Source organism: Trifolium pratense, linkage group LG1 (assembly GCF_020283565.1).
Source record: "Trifolium pratense cultivar HEN17-A07 linkage group LG1, ARS_RC_1.1, whole genome shotgun sequence".
Lineage (NCBI taxonomy): Eukaryota > Viridiplantae > Streptophyta > Magnoliopsida > Fabales > Fabaceae > Trifolium > Trifolium pratense.
The window spans coordinates 36,933,369-36,948,296 of NC_060059.1; the positions used below are offsets into that span (position 1 = coordinate 36,933,369).

General features: G+C 33.6%; 2 protein-coding genes across 2 annotated transcripts; one reads left to right on the forward strand and one right to left on the reverse strand.

The window, feature by feature from the left end:
* Window positions 1-5,929: 5,929 nt before the first annotated feature.
* LOC123905434 (BURP domain protein RD22-like) lies at window positions 5,930-9,830 on the forward strand. Its single transcript, XM_045955030.1, has 3 exons — window positions 5,930-5,968; window positions 6,143-6,248; window positions 9,064-9,830. The coding sequence occupies exons 1-3, from the start codon at window positions 5,930-5,932 to the stop codon at window positions 9,828-9,830; spliced, it is 912 nt and encodes a 303-aa protein (XP_045810986.1).
* A 600-nt stretch (window positions 9,831-10,430) lies between these two features.
* On the reverse strand, window positions 10,431-13,082 carry LOC123893517. Its single transcript, XM_045943251.1, has 3 exons — window positions 12,615-13,082; window positions 10,769-12,302; window positions 10,431-10,688 (listed from the first exon to the last, which is right to left on the reverse strand). Exons 1-3 carry the CDS (start codon window positions 12,686-12,688, stop codon window positions 10,431-10,433), a joined length of 1,866 nt encoding a protein of 621 aa, XP_045799207.1. The 5' UTR covers window positions 12,689-13,082.
* Between the last annotated feature and the right edge of the window lie 1,846 nt (window positions 13,083-14,928).

Below are 14,928 nucleotides of genomic sequence, written 5' to 3' on the forward strand. Positions count from 1 at the left end.
CTCAAGGGTAAGTGTTTCACTCAATCCAAACAAAGTGTATGCAACAATTCAATTCAAACATTTATCAGAGCAATGTCAGAAAACATGTCGTCAATCGTGGATCACTAAGGACTTTATTTAAGCTTGTAACGGGGCTGGGCTACAAAAAATCATTGTTTTTCTTTGGATTTCAAAAGGCCTCAAGGATAAGAGAGCAATAACAAAACTTACAGAACTTCAATTTCATCTAAAATTTCGCATTCATCTACTCCCTTTCTTTCCTTTCTCCCCTATTTCATTGGTGATTCTTTTCTTTCTTTACAATGACACTTTCTTCACAAAATTTTTCTTTTTCTTTCTTTTTGTGTTAATCTTTTATTTTCAACATTTTTTTCTTTTCAATCACCCAATCCACTACTTTTCCAAATCATTTTTGTAACATCTGTAACCTACTTCTTCCCAACTTGAATCTTAACATGACCCTAATACAATTGCTCTCCTATCCTAAGACAAGGGTAGAGTAGTTGTTTTTCCATTTTTTTTTTTTTGGTTTCAGGGTTTATAAAACAAACAATTTTCAAAATTTTAAGGCTCAACAGGGGACACAAAAGATCACTATCTCACAAGGTAGGTTAAGTTTGGCCAAGTAGTTATCACTCAAAAAAGAAACAGGGCCTTGATCATATCCACAATATCAAACACATTAGTGACAACAAGATTAAGTTAAAATCAAATGAGCACACAACATTGCTGGCTCTCAAAAATTTATGTAAACAATGGAAAGTTCACACATTCTCACCCGGCTAGGTTGATAACACAAGCTTCCATCATGTTCAACAAAAACATTGAAAATCATCTTAGAACAATCAACACAATTCAAAACCATGTTAGGTTCCTAAGCCTATTTCAAGGACTAATCAAGAAGTTTTGACATGAAGTTTCACAAAACATATTCAACATGCTTGATCATTGATTTACCACAAACCTAACTTCAGATTTTTCCTAAGCATGTGAGCTTGTTTTCAACAAAGAACTATTCACAATATTCATACTACTACAAATTTATCACCAAATATTTAAACATTAAACTTAAAAATTTCCAGAAGACATTGTCTCAAACATTGTCAGGTACCACACCACATGTTCAAAATACAAAAGCTTAACACAACCACATAAAACACAATTTAAATTTGTTCACAACAAAAACAACTAAATAAACCAACTAGTAAAAGAAATAAATGACTGAAAGCTTGTAAATTTTCACTCATTTTGGTGAGCTTTCAGTCATCATCTGAACCCGCTTCTTCTTCATCTTCCTCCATGCTTGCATCACCCTCACCACCATCATCTTCTTCATCATCATCCATACCAGCTTCTTCACCAGCATCAGCATTTGGTGCCATCCCTCCTCCAATGAAAGTAGGCCTGACCTCAGGCCAATGAACATAGGATTGAAAATCCTCAGGGTTCATTACCGGCTGGCCTGTATGCGTCCGATAAATGGACTCATGAACAGCTGTCATTGCCCGATAACCTGCATCATTCTGATCATACAAGTGAGTAAAGAAGTTATAAAAATTTTGATCCGAGAATCCGGAGGTGGCTGGTTGAGTAGGTGGCTGTGGTGGTGGTGGTGGTGGTTGTTGTCGTGCCCTTCTTCTCTTTGGCTTGCAGTAGCGGTCAACATAGTCATCATTGATGGTGGGAATTTCCTCATTCCCAATCTGAGGAAGATGCAATCTGTTGGCCGAGCACAATCCCATAATGAGACATGGGAAACCTAAAGGACTCGTGCTCTTTACCTTGGATGACCTAAGTGTCCTATCCGTGTGGCCACTCAAAACAATTTCTTTCATCCACCTAGAGATTATTCCCGCCACATCTATTTCCAAATCCTCATTTATGTAATGGATGAGGCCCAGGATGTTCATGGTGGCATCTGAAGGGTGGGAATTAGGTTGGATGTTGTACAAGACCAGATTAAAAAGCAGCACAGTGAAGGTTTTCATGTCTTCTCTCATTGCCCTCAAAGGTGTTTGGGTCGCATTGAAGACAAAATCGGTGTTTGGTCGAAGCAGCTTACTCCTCATGGACGGAGCATCCCAAGTTCCCCTATTCCGTTGTTTTTGGAATGCACACAGTGTTTCATTGTGTGGCAATGTGAAAGGGTTTCCAAGGTAAGCATTGATGGCATCGCGGTCGAATTTGATGGTGCGACCACGAACCATGGTGGTGTAGGAGAAAGGTTCATCACCTTCTAGGAGAGCATTAGCATAAAATTCTCTCACTATGACCGGGTTGTAGGTGGTTGGTGGGTGGACAATTTTTTCCCAACCCCGGAGTTGCACAATTCTTGCAAACCTCTCATAATCTCCATGCTCAAAGATGTCAAAGATCCTTTCACTCAAAATTTTCCTCTTTTCCAGTGCCCTAAACCGATCAAATTGTTCTTGCCCTTTGAATCGATTCATGTCCAAATCTTCGGTTTGGTGGGAAGAACTTGCGATGGTTTTCTGCTTCTTACCAGCTGAAGGCTTCTTTGGTGCCATTTCCTGAAATAAAATCTAATTAGATAACATAATAACAGGGCACAATCAAAGAAAAAAATGTTGCAGGTTCTGCAGGTGTTCGCTCAGCGAAGGCTCAGCGAAGGCTGGCCTAAATTTTTTTTTTCAGGTTCGCAAACCTTGGCTTAGCGAGGGCGTAGCGAAATCAAACATGAAATTTTTCTTCAGGGTCGCAGGCGCTCGCTAAGCGAAGGCATAGCGAAGAGTTGCGAACAGTTTTTGCAGAAAACATGGTAAATCAACTAGATCTGGATTTTTAAGCATTCTAATCATTTTACTCATCATAAACCTTATAAAAGGAACCAAACTCATGCAAATCTTAACATTTAAAGTGTATTCAAACCTATTCCTAAGAAACTTGTGCAAAACTACCATAAATAAACACTTTTCAATTTGAATTATAAACTTATGAAAGGAAGAGTTGAAAAGGATTTCATACCTGAGTAGTGATGTAGAGATGGGATGCACTAAGTGATGAATGAATGAGTGGGTGTTTGTTTGAGAGTAAAGAGAAATTTTTGTGAAAGAAGAAGTTGTAAAGGAAAGGTTTGGAGTGAAATGAGAGGATAAGATGGAGGAGAATGTTGTTTTAGGGTTTGGAATGTTTTGAAAACCGTGTTTGTGGTAGTGGGTGGTGAGGTGGAAACATTTTGGGCCAGCTGTCCATTTAAAATTGAAGTTCAGGATTCGCAGGGTTCCTTTGAGTTTTGCTGCGTTCACTTTGTCGATCACTAAGTGACATTTTTTCAATGATAGTCGTAGCATCTGCAGCACTTAATGATAAAAGAGAACCACCTGCTGTTGCATCTAAAAGGAGCTTTGAATCCTGCAAAAGACCATTTCTAAAAATATGAATTTGGGTTAGTTCATCAAATCCATGATTAGGGCATTTACGCAACATTGCTTTGTATCGATCCCATGCTTCACATAGAGTCTCATTGGAGCCTTGCGAAAACACCGCGATTGATGTCTTTGACTCCATGAATTTATGATGTGGAAAGAACCGATCAAGAAACTTTTCTTCCAAGGTATTCCAATTTGTCATAACTTGAGCTGGTAAATCAAGGTACCAATCTTTGGCCTTTCCTATCAATGAATGTGGAAACATTCTCATGAACACCGCTTCCTCCTCCGCTTCAGGAGCACCAAGTGAACCGGCAATTTCATAGAATTTGACCAAATGGTTGTACGGATCTTCATGTGACAAACCTGTAAAAGGGTTAGCATATAACAATTGCAAGAGTCCGGTTTTCATCTCCGTTTGTCTTGCACCTCTGGGAGGCCTTGCAAGATGAGCAAGTCTCTGTGGACTGTTGTGACATGGCCTTATACCGGCACCTTCGTTACGTGGCGGATCGTCAGCCATCTCTTCGGAGATTGAGGATGTTGAAGAAATAGAAGTTGAAGTTCCTTCTTGCAGTTTCTTTTGTTTGGCTAGTTGTTTTCTTTTCTTTCTTTGACTATTGTTTCTCCTTGCTGTTCTTTCGATTTCTGGATCAAAAAGTAAATTCTCTGCAGAAATCTTTCCTCGCATAAACAGGACAACAATCTAACCAGACAAGTTAGCGTGCACAAAGGATAATAAATAATAAAAAAGTACAAAATTGCTTAAAACGACAGAAATCATAATCAAACTTATCAATATCAAACGCCAGTCCCCGGCAGCGGCGCCATTTGTTGAAATGTACTTAAGCAAGTATTTTCGTTATATCGTATCCACAGAGACTAGTGTGATATCAAACGTTGATTTGCAATTTCCATGATTTTAAGTGCGGGTTTTTGTAAGATTTGTTTTGAAAACATAAAGGTGCGATTGGATAAAAGGATTTTTAAACTTTCGGATAACAAAAAGTTGTCGGAACTAGATTCATTATCTTGTTAGCATGTATCAATCAACCTTACTATATATATTTCATTTACCAATCATTATTATCACATATCACACATCGAACGTATCCGTGTCCGGATTACACCGTGAAATCTATTATATCTATCAACGTTCGATGTCTCGAATCATTAATCGACATAATAGCATTAAGATCTGATATTTGACGTGATTACTAAACTCGACATCTATGTCTAAACATTGAAGTTTAATAAGTGATTATCTTTTACTCTTGATTCAAACAATATATATGTCTATGTTGTTCAAATCTTTTAGAAATAGACAATTAAAACAAGATAACACTTATAATGATTGATAAAGAAAACACATATATTAAGATTAAATTGACTACATGTTCACAAAATAACTACATCTAATCCCAACAACAAAGGAATTTAGCTAGACATGATAAAAGTAAACTTACAAGAAAAAGGGATGAAGAACATCTCTTGATTTCTCAAGTACAATGATGAATCCACCTTCAAGAACTCTTAAAACTAATGTTACTTATATTTCTGAACTATTACCAAAACTCTCTATATAAGAAAATGGCTTCTGAGCTCTATTTATAGATTTTCAGGACAGTGGAGTTCGCTAAGCGAAATGACGTTCGCTGAGCGAACTAGTTACTTAAGCAAGGGGTTTCTTGACACGTAGCAAAAGGCTTGACTCATCACTTTGTTCGCCAATGCTCGCTATGTCTCGCTAACAGACCCTTCCTCCCGGGTTGTGCTCGCCATCTCTCGCTATCTTTCGCTGAGCGAACGTTTAGTTTGCTATCCTGCTCGCTGAATCTCGCTGAAGCTCGCCATGGACCCTTAACCCACTGGTTTAGTTCGCTGTAGCTCGCTATGGCTTCGCTGAGCGAAGGCTTCAAAACCTGCTGTTCTAGCCATTCCTAACAAAAATGCCTTGGGATCAATTCCTCTTTGATTTAATGTTATATTTACACCAAAAGGGGTTTTAATCAAGATTTCTTCATAAAAGTATTGGTAAGTGCTCATAATTCATGATACAATATAACTAAAATTGGGCACTTATCAGTACTTTACAAATTTGAATCAATGAACATCGTTGTTTTTAGCAACAAAAAAAAATGTAATCTTTTTATTCAGGCTATAAATTGCAACGTTTCTTAATTATGCGATTTTTGTCTCTTTAGTTTCAAATGAACAATTTTAGCCCCTCACGTTTGCCCCATTTTGCATTTCTCTGAGTATTTTATAAAACTCTTTTATACTCAAGGGTTTATTTTTGGCTTAAATAAATTTTTCATCATTTATCTTTTACTAAATATTTGCTTTGGTCATTTATATCTTTTTTAAATGGTTAATTATTAGTCTTGTATACGAAATTCCTTATTTGCAATGTATGTTCATTGAGAAGGTTTACGTATAGGCTTAAGTGTTGCACTTGCACTTGCACATCATACACAACATCTATAAATAAGGCTGCATGCACTTTGTTTTTCATTCCATCTTATCTTCACTTATCAAATATGGAGTTTTATGTCTTTCACATCATTACTTTTCTCATGGTATGATCAGCTTCAAACTCCATATATAACTCAACCACTTTAATTAATTTCGAAATGTCCAAGATAGTTCTTGTGCTTGGCATATATTTTTTATTTTGAATAAATTTTGTTGATTTTTTTTTTTTAATATTATTGATTACTAATGTTAAAAATATATTTTCAAATATTATGTAGCTTGTGGTAACTAATGCTGCAACGTTACCTCCTCAACTTTATTGGAAATCAATGCTTCCCAACACTACAATGCCAAAAGCCATCACTAATCTCTTACGGCCAGTTGGTCAGTATCATACCCTAAATTTGATGTCTATATATATATAATTTATGCACGGATTAATGTTCAATGAAAATATGAATTATTAAAATTATTATTTTGTGATTTTTTAATTATTTTTAAAATTAATTTTATAAAATAATTAATTTATTTAAATATAAAAAATATTACAAATTTTAGGGACTTTAAAGAGGAAGGGCAGGGTGGAGAGATTGATGTATACTTCAAGTTTGAATAATGTTACATCAAATATAAAAAAAAAAAAATTATATGTCATTTGTTAGGGAAATTCTATAGAACATCTATCAAATTTCAATGTACTGGTACAATATATCACTAAATTACTAGATAAATGAATATTTTTTCGAAAGAAATCATTTTTCTATTATTTAAAATATTATAATAACCAAATACTATTTATCAAATTTGTAAAAAAATAAAAATTTATATTTTTGTGAATTTTTTATCACTAATAATAGTTATTATTGAATTTTTTAATGAAAAAATATAAAAATGTTAGCATAATGCTTATAAAACAACGAAATCATGTTTTTTTTATTATGAAATCATCATTTATGAAATACAATAATCGACAAATAGTATTTTGATACATAAAATAATCGTTAATTTAATAATTATTTAATCTAATATACCGATACATTGAAATTTGATAGAAGTACCGTAGAAGCTCCCCATTTGTTAATGGTTCAAATTTTAAAAAACTAAAACAGACTAATCAATCATCTCATCTAAATCATCTCATCTCATCTCATATATATATATAGGGGGCTGTTAATTTAGACCCAGTTGGGTCTAAATTAGCAATGTGCACCTTTTGAGTTGGACAAAAATACCCTTTCTTTTTTAAAAAAAAAAAAAAAACATATTGGCGCTGATCTAGTGTCGCGCGCTACCGCAGGACCACCGTTACAGACCGTTGATTTCCATCAGACGGCCAAGAGATGATCTCATCATGGCTGTCGGATCAATCAGACAGTCCAGATCATCCATCTCCATGATAAGCCAGCGCGTGCACCACACTAGATCTGCGCCTGGAGAGAGAAAATTTCATTTTAAAAAAGCAGGACACGTGTCAACTGCTGGGTGGTTGGCGTGTTTTTTTTTTTCATTTAATACTTTAAACTCAATTATTTCGTTGTAAATTAATTTTTTATTTTTTTATTTTTATTCCAAAATTCATAATTTTTTTTTGTCTACAAATAGAGACTTGGTTTGTTTGATTTGGACACAAAAAAAAAAACTCAATTTTTCACTACCTTTAATTATCTTTATATAATACTGTGAAACCATTTAGCTGGTAGAATGATTTCACAGTATAACTCTCTGAAACTATTTTACTGGTAGAATGGTTTCAGTGAGTAATTTCTTAATTGTTTGCTTCTGAAACCATTCTGAAACCATTTAGCTGGTACAATGGTTTCAGAGCGTTGTACTTTGAAACCATTTCACTGATAGAATGGTTTCAGGGGAGTTGATTTTTAATTGTTTGCTTCTGAAACCATTTTACTGCTAGAATGGTTTCACAGTATAACTCTCTGAAACCATTCTTCCAGCTAAATGGTTTCAGAAGCAAACAATAGTTTTTAATTACCGTTTTATCTCATTTAATTAACGAAAAATAGTTTCAGGTCTCAAAAAATTTCATAAAATATACCAAAAGTTCCAGAATATTATCTAATATTTTATTAGAAACAAATAAAAAAACAATTGGTTTCAGAGTACAAATCTATGAAATTATTATTATTATTTGTTAAATGGTTTTAAATAATCAGCGGAATTTGTGAAAATAATTTCATGACTTGAACTAGGGAGAGTGAGGTACACAAGAGGGTTCTAAATAATTCATAGTACTTTACATAAAATTTTGGAAATTTTTTATGGAATTATAATATTTTTAATTACCTTTTTACTCATTTAATTAATTAAAAATAGTTTCGGGTCTCCAAAAATTTCATACAATATACCAAAATTTCCAGAATATTATCTACTATTTTATTATGAAAAAATAAAAAAAAAATAGAGCCTCCCTGAGGCCGCACGCGCCCCCACGCGCCTCCGGTGAGAGTGGGCGTGGGCGACGCGCACTGTTCATCGTCCCTCCCACCCGTTTTATGCAGAGACGGGTCGTGCGACCCGGTTTTTGACCCGGTTCGATCTCCCTCAATACTCAACGAAACTCGACGTTCCTTATATGGATTTTGATCGTTTTTCAATTTTACAAAGGTTTCCGGTATTAGTTTTTGAAATCGGCGTTCGATTCGCACGTAAAATTAGGTCGAAATTTGGAAGAAATTTAAAAAATGTAATAGTTGTTCTATTGTTTCAAAAAAAAAAAAAAAAAGGTATTTTTATGATGCAAATTACATACATGCCCCAGTTGCTCTATTGTTTCAAAAAAAAAAAAAATGGGTATTTTTGTCCAACTCAAAAGGTGCACCTTGCTAACTTAGACCTAACTAGGGTATAAGTTAGAAAACCCCATATATATATATATATATATATATATATATATATATATATATATATATATATATAATAATTGCAATATCAAATATACATATCAAAAAAATTTACACCGGTGTAATATTTTCAATAACACTTTAACGAATACAAAATTTATCGTTGGATTGAAAGTTTATTTCATATAAATACTTCATATTAAATTTTATAAAATCTAAATTCGTTTGATATGTTGTTAAAATAGATCAAGATTATGTGGTATAAAAAATTAACCATTATTGAGACGGATCAAAATTAACAATTTATGTGTTTTTACTAATTTACTATTTTTTTACTGAAGCTGAATATTGGAGTGAAGGAAAAGCGACTTGGATCAATGATGCTGACGGTGTTGAATTTAATGTTTACTATGTTTATCCTGAAAAAGTTGAGCATAATATATCAAATTTAGGTAACTTCTTCTTGAAAAAGGATTTGCATGATGGTAAAAAATTGAGCATGATATTCCCCAAAACAACCTCAAACAATAATGTAGCAAAATTCTTGCCTAAAGAGGTTGCTGATTCAATACCATTTTCATCAAACAAAATGGAAAACATCCTTCATAAATTATCCATCAAGAAAGGAACAAAGGAATATAAAATTGTGAAAAAAACAATCAATGAGTGTGAATCAAAGGGTATTAAAGGAGAGGAAAAACTTTGTGTAACATCATTAGAGTCAATGGTTGATTTCACTACTTCAAAACTTGGAAAAAATGTTGAAGCTATTTCAACTGAAGTGAAAAAAGAAAGTAACGAGTTCCAAGAATATGTGATAGAAAAAGGAGTGAAGAAATTGGGAGATAAGAACAAAACTATTGTGTGTCACAAAGAGAATTACCCTTATGCAGTTTTTTACTGTCATAAAACATATACAACTGAAGTTTACTCTGTGTCTTTGGAAGGTGTTGATGGAAACAGAGTTAAAACTGTTGCTGTTTGTCACACTGATACTTCACAATGGAATCCTAAACATTTGGCTTTTCAAGTGCTTAAAGTTGAACCTGGAACTGTTCCAATTTGTCACCTTCCCCCACAAAATCATGTTGTTTGGGTTTCCAAGTAATTAAAACAATGCCAATTACATATATATAGTTGTTGTATGTTTGAATAATAACCAATATATTTAGCATGCTAATTACATATATAGTACATATGCTAAATATTATATGGACTATGTTATATATATATGGAATACAATATATGTAATAAAGTTGTTTACTACTACTACTAATTGTGAAAATCTATTGGCTAAATTGTACTTTTGGCCCCCTATGTTTCAGAAACTTGCAATTTTGGCCCCCTATGTTTCAAAATAGCAGTTTTAGCCCCCTATGTTTACCCCCTTTTGCAAAAGGTCAATTTTGACCAAGTCAACGCTGATGTGGCAAGTCACTTAAGTGACTCAGATGCCACATCAGCTTTTTGTCACTTATTATTTTATTTTTTAAAAAAAAAAAAGAAAAAAAAAGAGGAAAAGTCACGTGAGGTTATTAATCAGAGTTATTAAATATTTGCAACTTAATTTCACAAATCATGCACTTACATTTCATTTCTACATTAAGTCCTCAATTCTTATCATATTTCATTTCACTTTATTTTTAAAATTTTCTTAATTACATCACCATCACCAGTAAACATAATTGTTGAATACACTTCCAATAATTCATGGTTTGAAAAATGCTGCCCTAGTCCACATACTAGGTGGTAAATCATTCATATCTTTCCATGCAGCCTCATTGAGTTTTTTCAAATTATTCATAGCTCTAGTAAACTCTGGCATAGTAGTGGATCTGGCTGCAGCCCAAAGTGCCTCCTTCAATTCATCTCCTGGATATTTCTTCCTCCAATTACCATACAAGTGTTTCACACACAGCCTATGTTCAACATAATCTGAAGTGCTAGCTATAGTAGGAACCAACCCCTGAAAAAATCAAACAAATTGTAACTAATAAAATGATTCAAACGTAATATAACAAAATTGCAAATCAAACAAATTCATACCTTTTGTTGGTCAGATATGAAAGACCATTTCTTATATTGCAAACCATTTAAATCCTCCAGTAAGAGGTCAATGAACCAAGACCAAGAATCTTTTGTTTCAGCTTCTACAACAGCAAATGCAATTGGCATCATTTGATTATTACCATCTTTTCCAACAGCTGTCAACAATTGACCTCCATATGTTCCTTTAAGGAAGCAACCATCAAGTCCTATTAGAGGTCTGCAACTTGTAACAAATGCTCTTTTGCAAGCATAGAAGCAAACATACATCCTTTCAAAAACAGGTCCATCAACTCCAAGTGTAGTCTTGATTATCACTGTACTACCAGGATTACTTGTACACAATTCCTCTGCATAATTCCTCAGATGTTTATATTGTTCTGAAATAGCACCTTGTATCATATCTAATGCCTTGACCTTTGCTCTATAAACTTGAAATTTGCTTAACATGACACCCCACTTATTTTTGCAGTCCTCTTGTAAAGCCTTCAATTTCATATCGGGTGCATGCTTCAAAACATGGATCAACTTCTTGGCCAACCATTTTGTTCTACACTGTCTATTTTTATTAATCCTATGACAAGTATGAACAGCCTTAAGTACAGCAAGTTTAAAGTAGTTCTTTGATGCAGCCTTACTAAACCTCATATGGAATGAGCAACCTGGCATACACTTAACCACAAGTCTTGTGCTCTCATTCTTCTTAAGCCATACATTTTTCCTACTTTGCATACCATATTCTTTCACAGCAGTCCTAATTAACTGAGCAGATGCAAATATTTGCCCTTCCTCAAATTTAACTTGCTCATCATTATCATTCAATTTAAACTTAGGATAATGTTTCTCACCACTTTCATCTTCACTTGATATTGGGCTCTGTAGATCCGAAGAGTCACCATCTTCATCTTCAAAATCAGACCATGTTGTTGCTTTAGGGTTCCTTGATGATTCAGCTGCAACTGTAAGACTCAGATTAACATTCTCACCATGGTTCCTTGCATCAGTGGGATTCAAAGTTTCATAAGGCAGAACAGAAGTCCATTCCCAATTCTCATCATAGTCACTATCATCTAGTGACACAGAGTCAGAACCATCACCATCTCCTTCAATACATTCTTCATCTACATACTCAGGATCACTGTTGTCTTCATTAGAACCTATTTCTATCTCTTCTTCATCAACATCAGTGTCATACCTATGGTCAATAAAATTTGCACTTGTGGTTTCTACATATAAATCAGCAATTGGATGTCCCTTAAACTCATTTATGAACCTAATGACATCTCTATCAGTTCCCAGCAACCTAAGACCATCACTCAAATCATTCTCTGGTTTCCCATACCATAGCTTAAATTCCCCTGTCACACCTAATAGTTCTTTTACTTGTTTCCCCAAATCAATTATGTTAATCTGGTCTATGTCCAAACCCTTTTTTAACTCATAAGATTTCCCTTTTTTATATGTTGTTTCAGGGTCAGAAACAAAGTAACCGTTGTAGTGAAATTTTATCTTTAGCATGTGAGCCTCAGTTTCCCTAAATAAAATATAATGAAGAAATAAAGAAAACATATTTAAATAACAAAACAACTCAATCATCAACAAGCACACTAGTCTCACAAAATGAAGTTGAATTTGCAATATGTGAATGTTCTGGACTAACAGAAGAGTGCACACCAGCATACATTGAAAGAATCAGAGAAAGGTATCAAGGAAAATGGGTGTATCAAAGGAATCAGAGAAAGGTATCAGAGAAATTCATGGTTAGCAACACTTTAATATTTTTCCACCCACCATATTTAAATCACAAACCAAAGAAGTCATAGTATATAGATAAAAGAACACTTACTTTAAGACATATTTGTCAGGAATCTTCTTCATGTTACTTGAACCTTCAAGTGTTGCACCAATTACAGTCTTCATCTTCAAAACAAAATCAAACGGCTGAACTTTAGGGTTCAAAATTAAAATCAAACAAGAGAGAACAAAACACAACTTTTGATTTGGATATAGGATTTAAAAACGTAATTATTTGCGAAATCAAAGGAAGAAAGAACGAAATCATCGATAGGATTTGGATTTGAGAAAATGGAATATCACAGGAAAACATCTTTTGTTATTTTTGGTTATATGTGATTGTCTTCAATTTTCCTCTTTTTTTGGTTATATGTGATTATCTTGCTACTGTTACGGGTGATAGTCACACCTCACGTGACTTTTCCTCTTTTTTTTCTTTTTTATTTTTTTTATTTTTTTAAAAAAATAATAAGTGACAAATAGCTGATGTGGCATCTGAGTCACTTAAGTGACTTGCCACATCAGCATTGACTTGGTCAAAATTGACCTTTTGCAAAAGGGGGTAAACATAGGGGGCTAAAACTGCTATTTTGAAACATAAGGGGCTAAAATTGCAAGTTTCTGAAACATAGGGGGCCAAAAGTGCAATTTAGCCAAATCTATTTTTATTCGATCTCTAGAAAAATTGATTTTTCTTTGCGAAATTCCAGAACTCTTTTGCATTCTTGGACATATATAACTGGTTTCTTTGCATTCTACGACGACTACAACTGCTACTAATCACTAGGCGCGCCTTTGAATCTTGAGTCATTTCGTAAATTGAAAGACAAGCTTGGCATTTTGTAATTTGGTGCTTGATGAGATCTTAGTTTTACTATCTATATCGATAGATTTGTGTTTGGAGTTTGTGGAATTGTTACTCTTTGGTGCTCTGTAAGGACTCATATTTTCTTGATCCATAAGAATTAACCGCCTTCTCTTCATTAATTACTTCACGATTTTATCTACCCATGCGCTAAGACGAATTGACCAACTGGAATATTCACTCATAAAAACGTGGAAAAACCATTTTTAGATATATTCACTCATAAAAAGAGCACGAAATACAGGAATTTTTACCAAAGAACCATTTCCACGATGAGAAAATAACCATAACTAGGAGTTTGTCAACGTGAAGCGTTTACACAAATAGCCTAAAATATAATTAAAGAAAATTAGTAACGTAAAATATAATTAATTGAAAATAAAAGTAGTCAAAATTACTTTTTGGTAAAATATTATTTATGTTTGACTTAAATACATGTGGATGAATTTCATTGGTGCCACATCATGCCACATCAGCATAGACCATATGTGCTCGATTTATATGAGGGTAGAGAAGTCGACACTATTTTATTGTCATCTCCAAGATTATCGATAAAAAGAAAATATTGTCATCTCCAATAGAAGAAGTTTAAGGCAATCACTTTATGATTTTAAGTGGGCTCAGTCTTAAAAATGAGTATTGGACTTAACTCATCCTTACAAAACCGGCTTGTAAGGTGAGGATTGCCTCTAGTATATAAACACTTAGTCAGGCCATCTCTCAACCGATGTGAGACTCTTAACACTCAGCTCACGTGCCAACTCAATTTTACGATATTCTTAAATTTTCTATTCTAATAAGTGATTTCATCCTAAGTTCCCTAAGTTGCTTAATTCACAAATACCGTTTCTCTTTCTACCATATTTCATATTTTTTTTTCATTTTTACACATTTGAATGCATGAACTTGATATTTTAATTTTATGGTACTTAGTTTGAGGTATGTTAATTAAGCAACTTTCACAAAACCTATGAAATTCAAATCTTAATAGGAACTCCTAACAAAAACACGCGTATTAAAAAAGCTTTTAAAGTAATAATTTTGTTTTGACGTATGTGGCAGTGTGAGACTTTTTACTAATTTACCATTTATATATAATACATTCAATGCTATTTTTTTATATTTCAATTCAGGTTGGTGGTGTGTTAATAAGGGATATATTTAAAAAATGAGTAATAATTGCATCTAAAAATTTGTAGAGAGTCTTTAGGAACAAACTTTTTTTTTAAAGATTTCTATAATTAAAGACAGAGGGAGTATGACATATGAAAGTCAATATTTTATTGTTAAAAACCTTCTATGATATTCTTATTAGAGATTCTCTAACATTTATAACATATGAAGTTTTCACCATCGTTAGGTTAGTGATGACTAATCTTTGTCGGAAAATCTGTGGGACATACAAAGAGAGTTCTTTCCTCCCAAATGAATTTTTTTATACGCATAAATTAGAAATCGAATCCCTAACTACATGCTTAAGAAGACTAAAACTTGGCACTTG

Bases quoted from the DNA above. Each gene is read 5' to 3' on its own strand.
- LOC123905434 (XM_045955030.1), top strand. From the start codon at position 5,930: ATGGAGTTTTATGTCTTTCACATCATTACTTTTCTCATG. The intron at 5,969-6,142 runs GTATGATCAGCT...AATATTATGTAG, and splicing joins ACATCATTACTTTTCTCATG to CTTGTGGTAACTAATGCTGC. The intron at 6,249-9,063 runs GTCAGTATCATA...TTTTTACTGAAG, and splicing joins TAATCTCTTACGGCCAGTTG to CTGAATATTGGAGTGAAGGA.
- LOC123893517 (XM_045943251.1), bottom strand. From the start codon at position 12,688: ATGAAGACTGTAATTGGTGCAACACTTGAAGGTTCAAGTAACATGAAG. The intron at 12,303-12,614 runs GTAAGTGTTCTT...TATTTTATTTAG, and splicing joins CCTGACAAATATGTCTTAAA to GGAAACTGAGGCTCACATGC. The intron at 10,689-10,768 runs GTATGAATTTGT...TGATTTTTTCAG, and splicing joins TCATATCTGACCAACAAAAG to GGGTTGGTTCCTACTATAGC.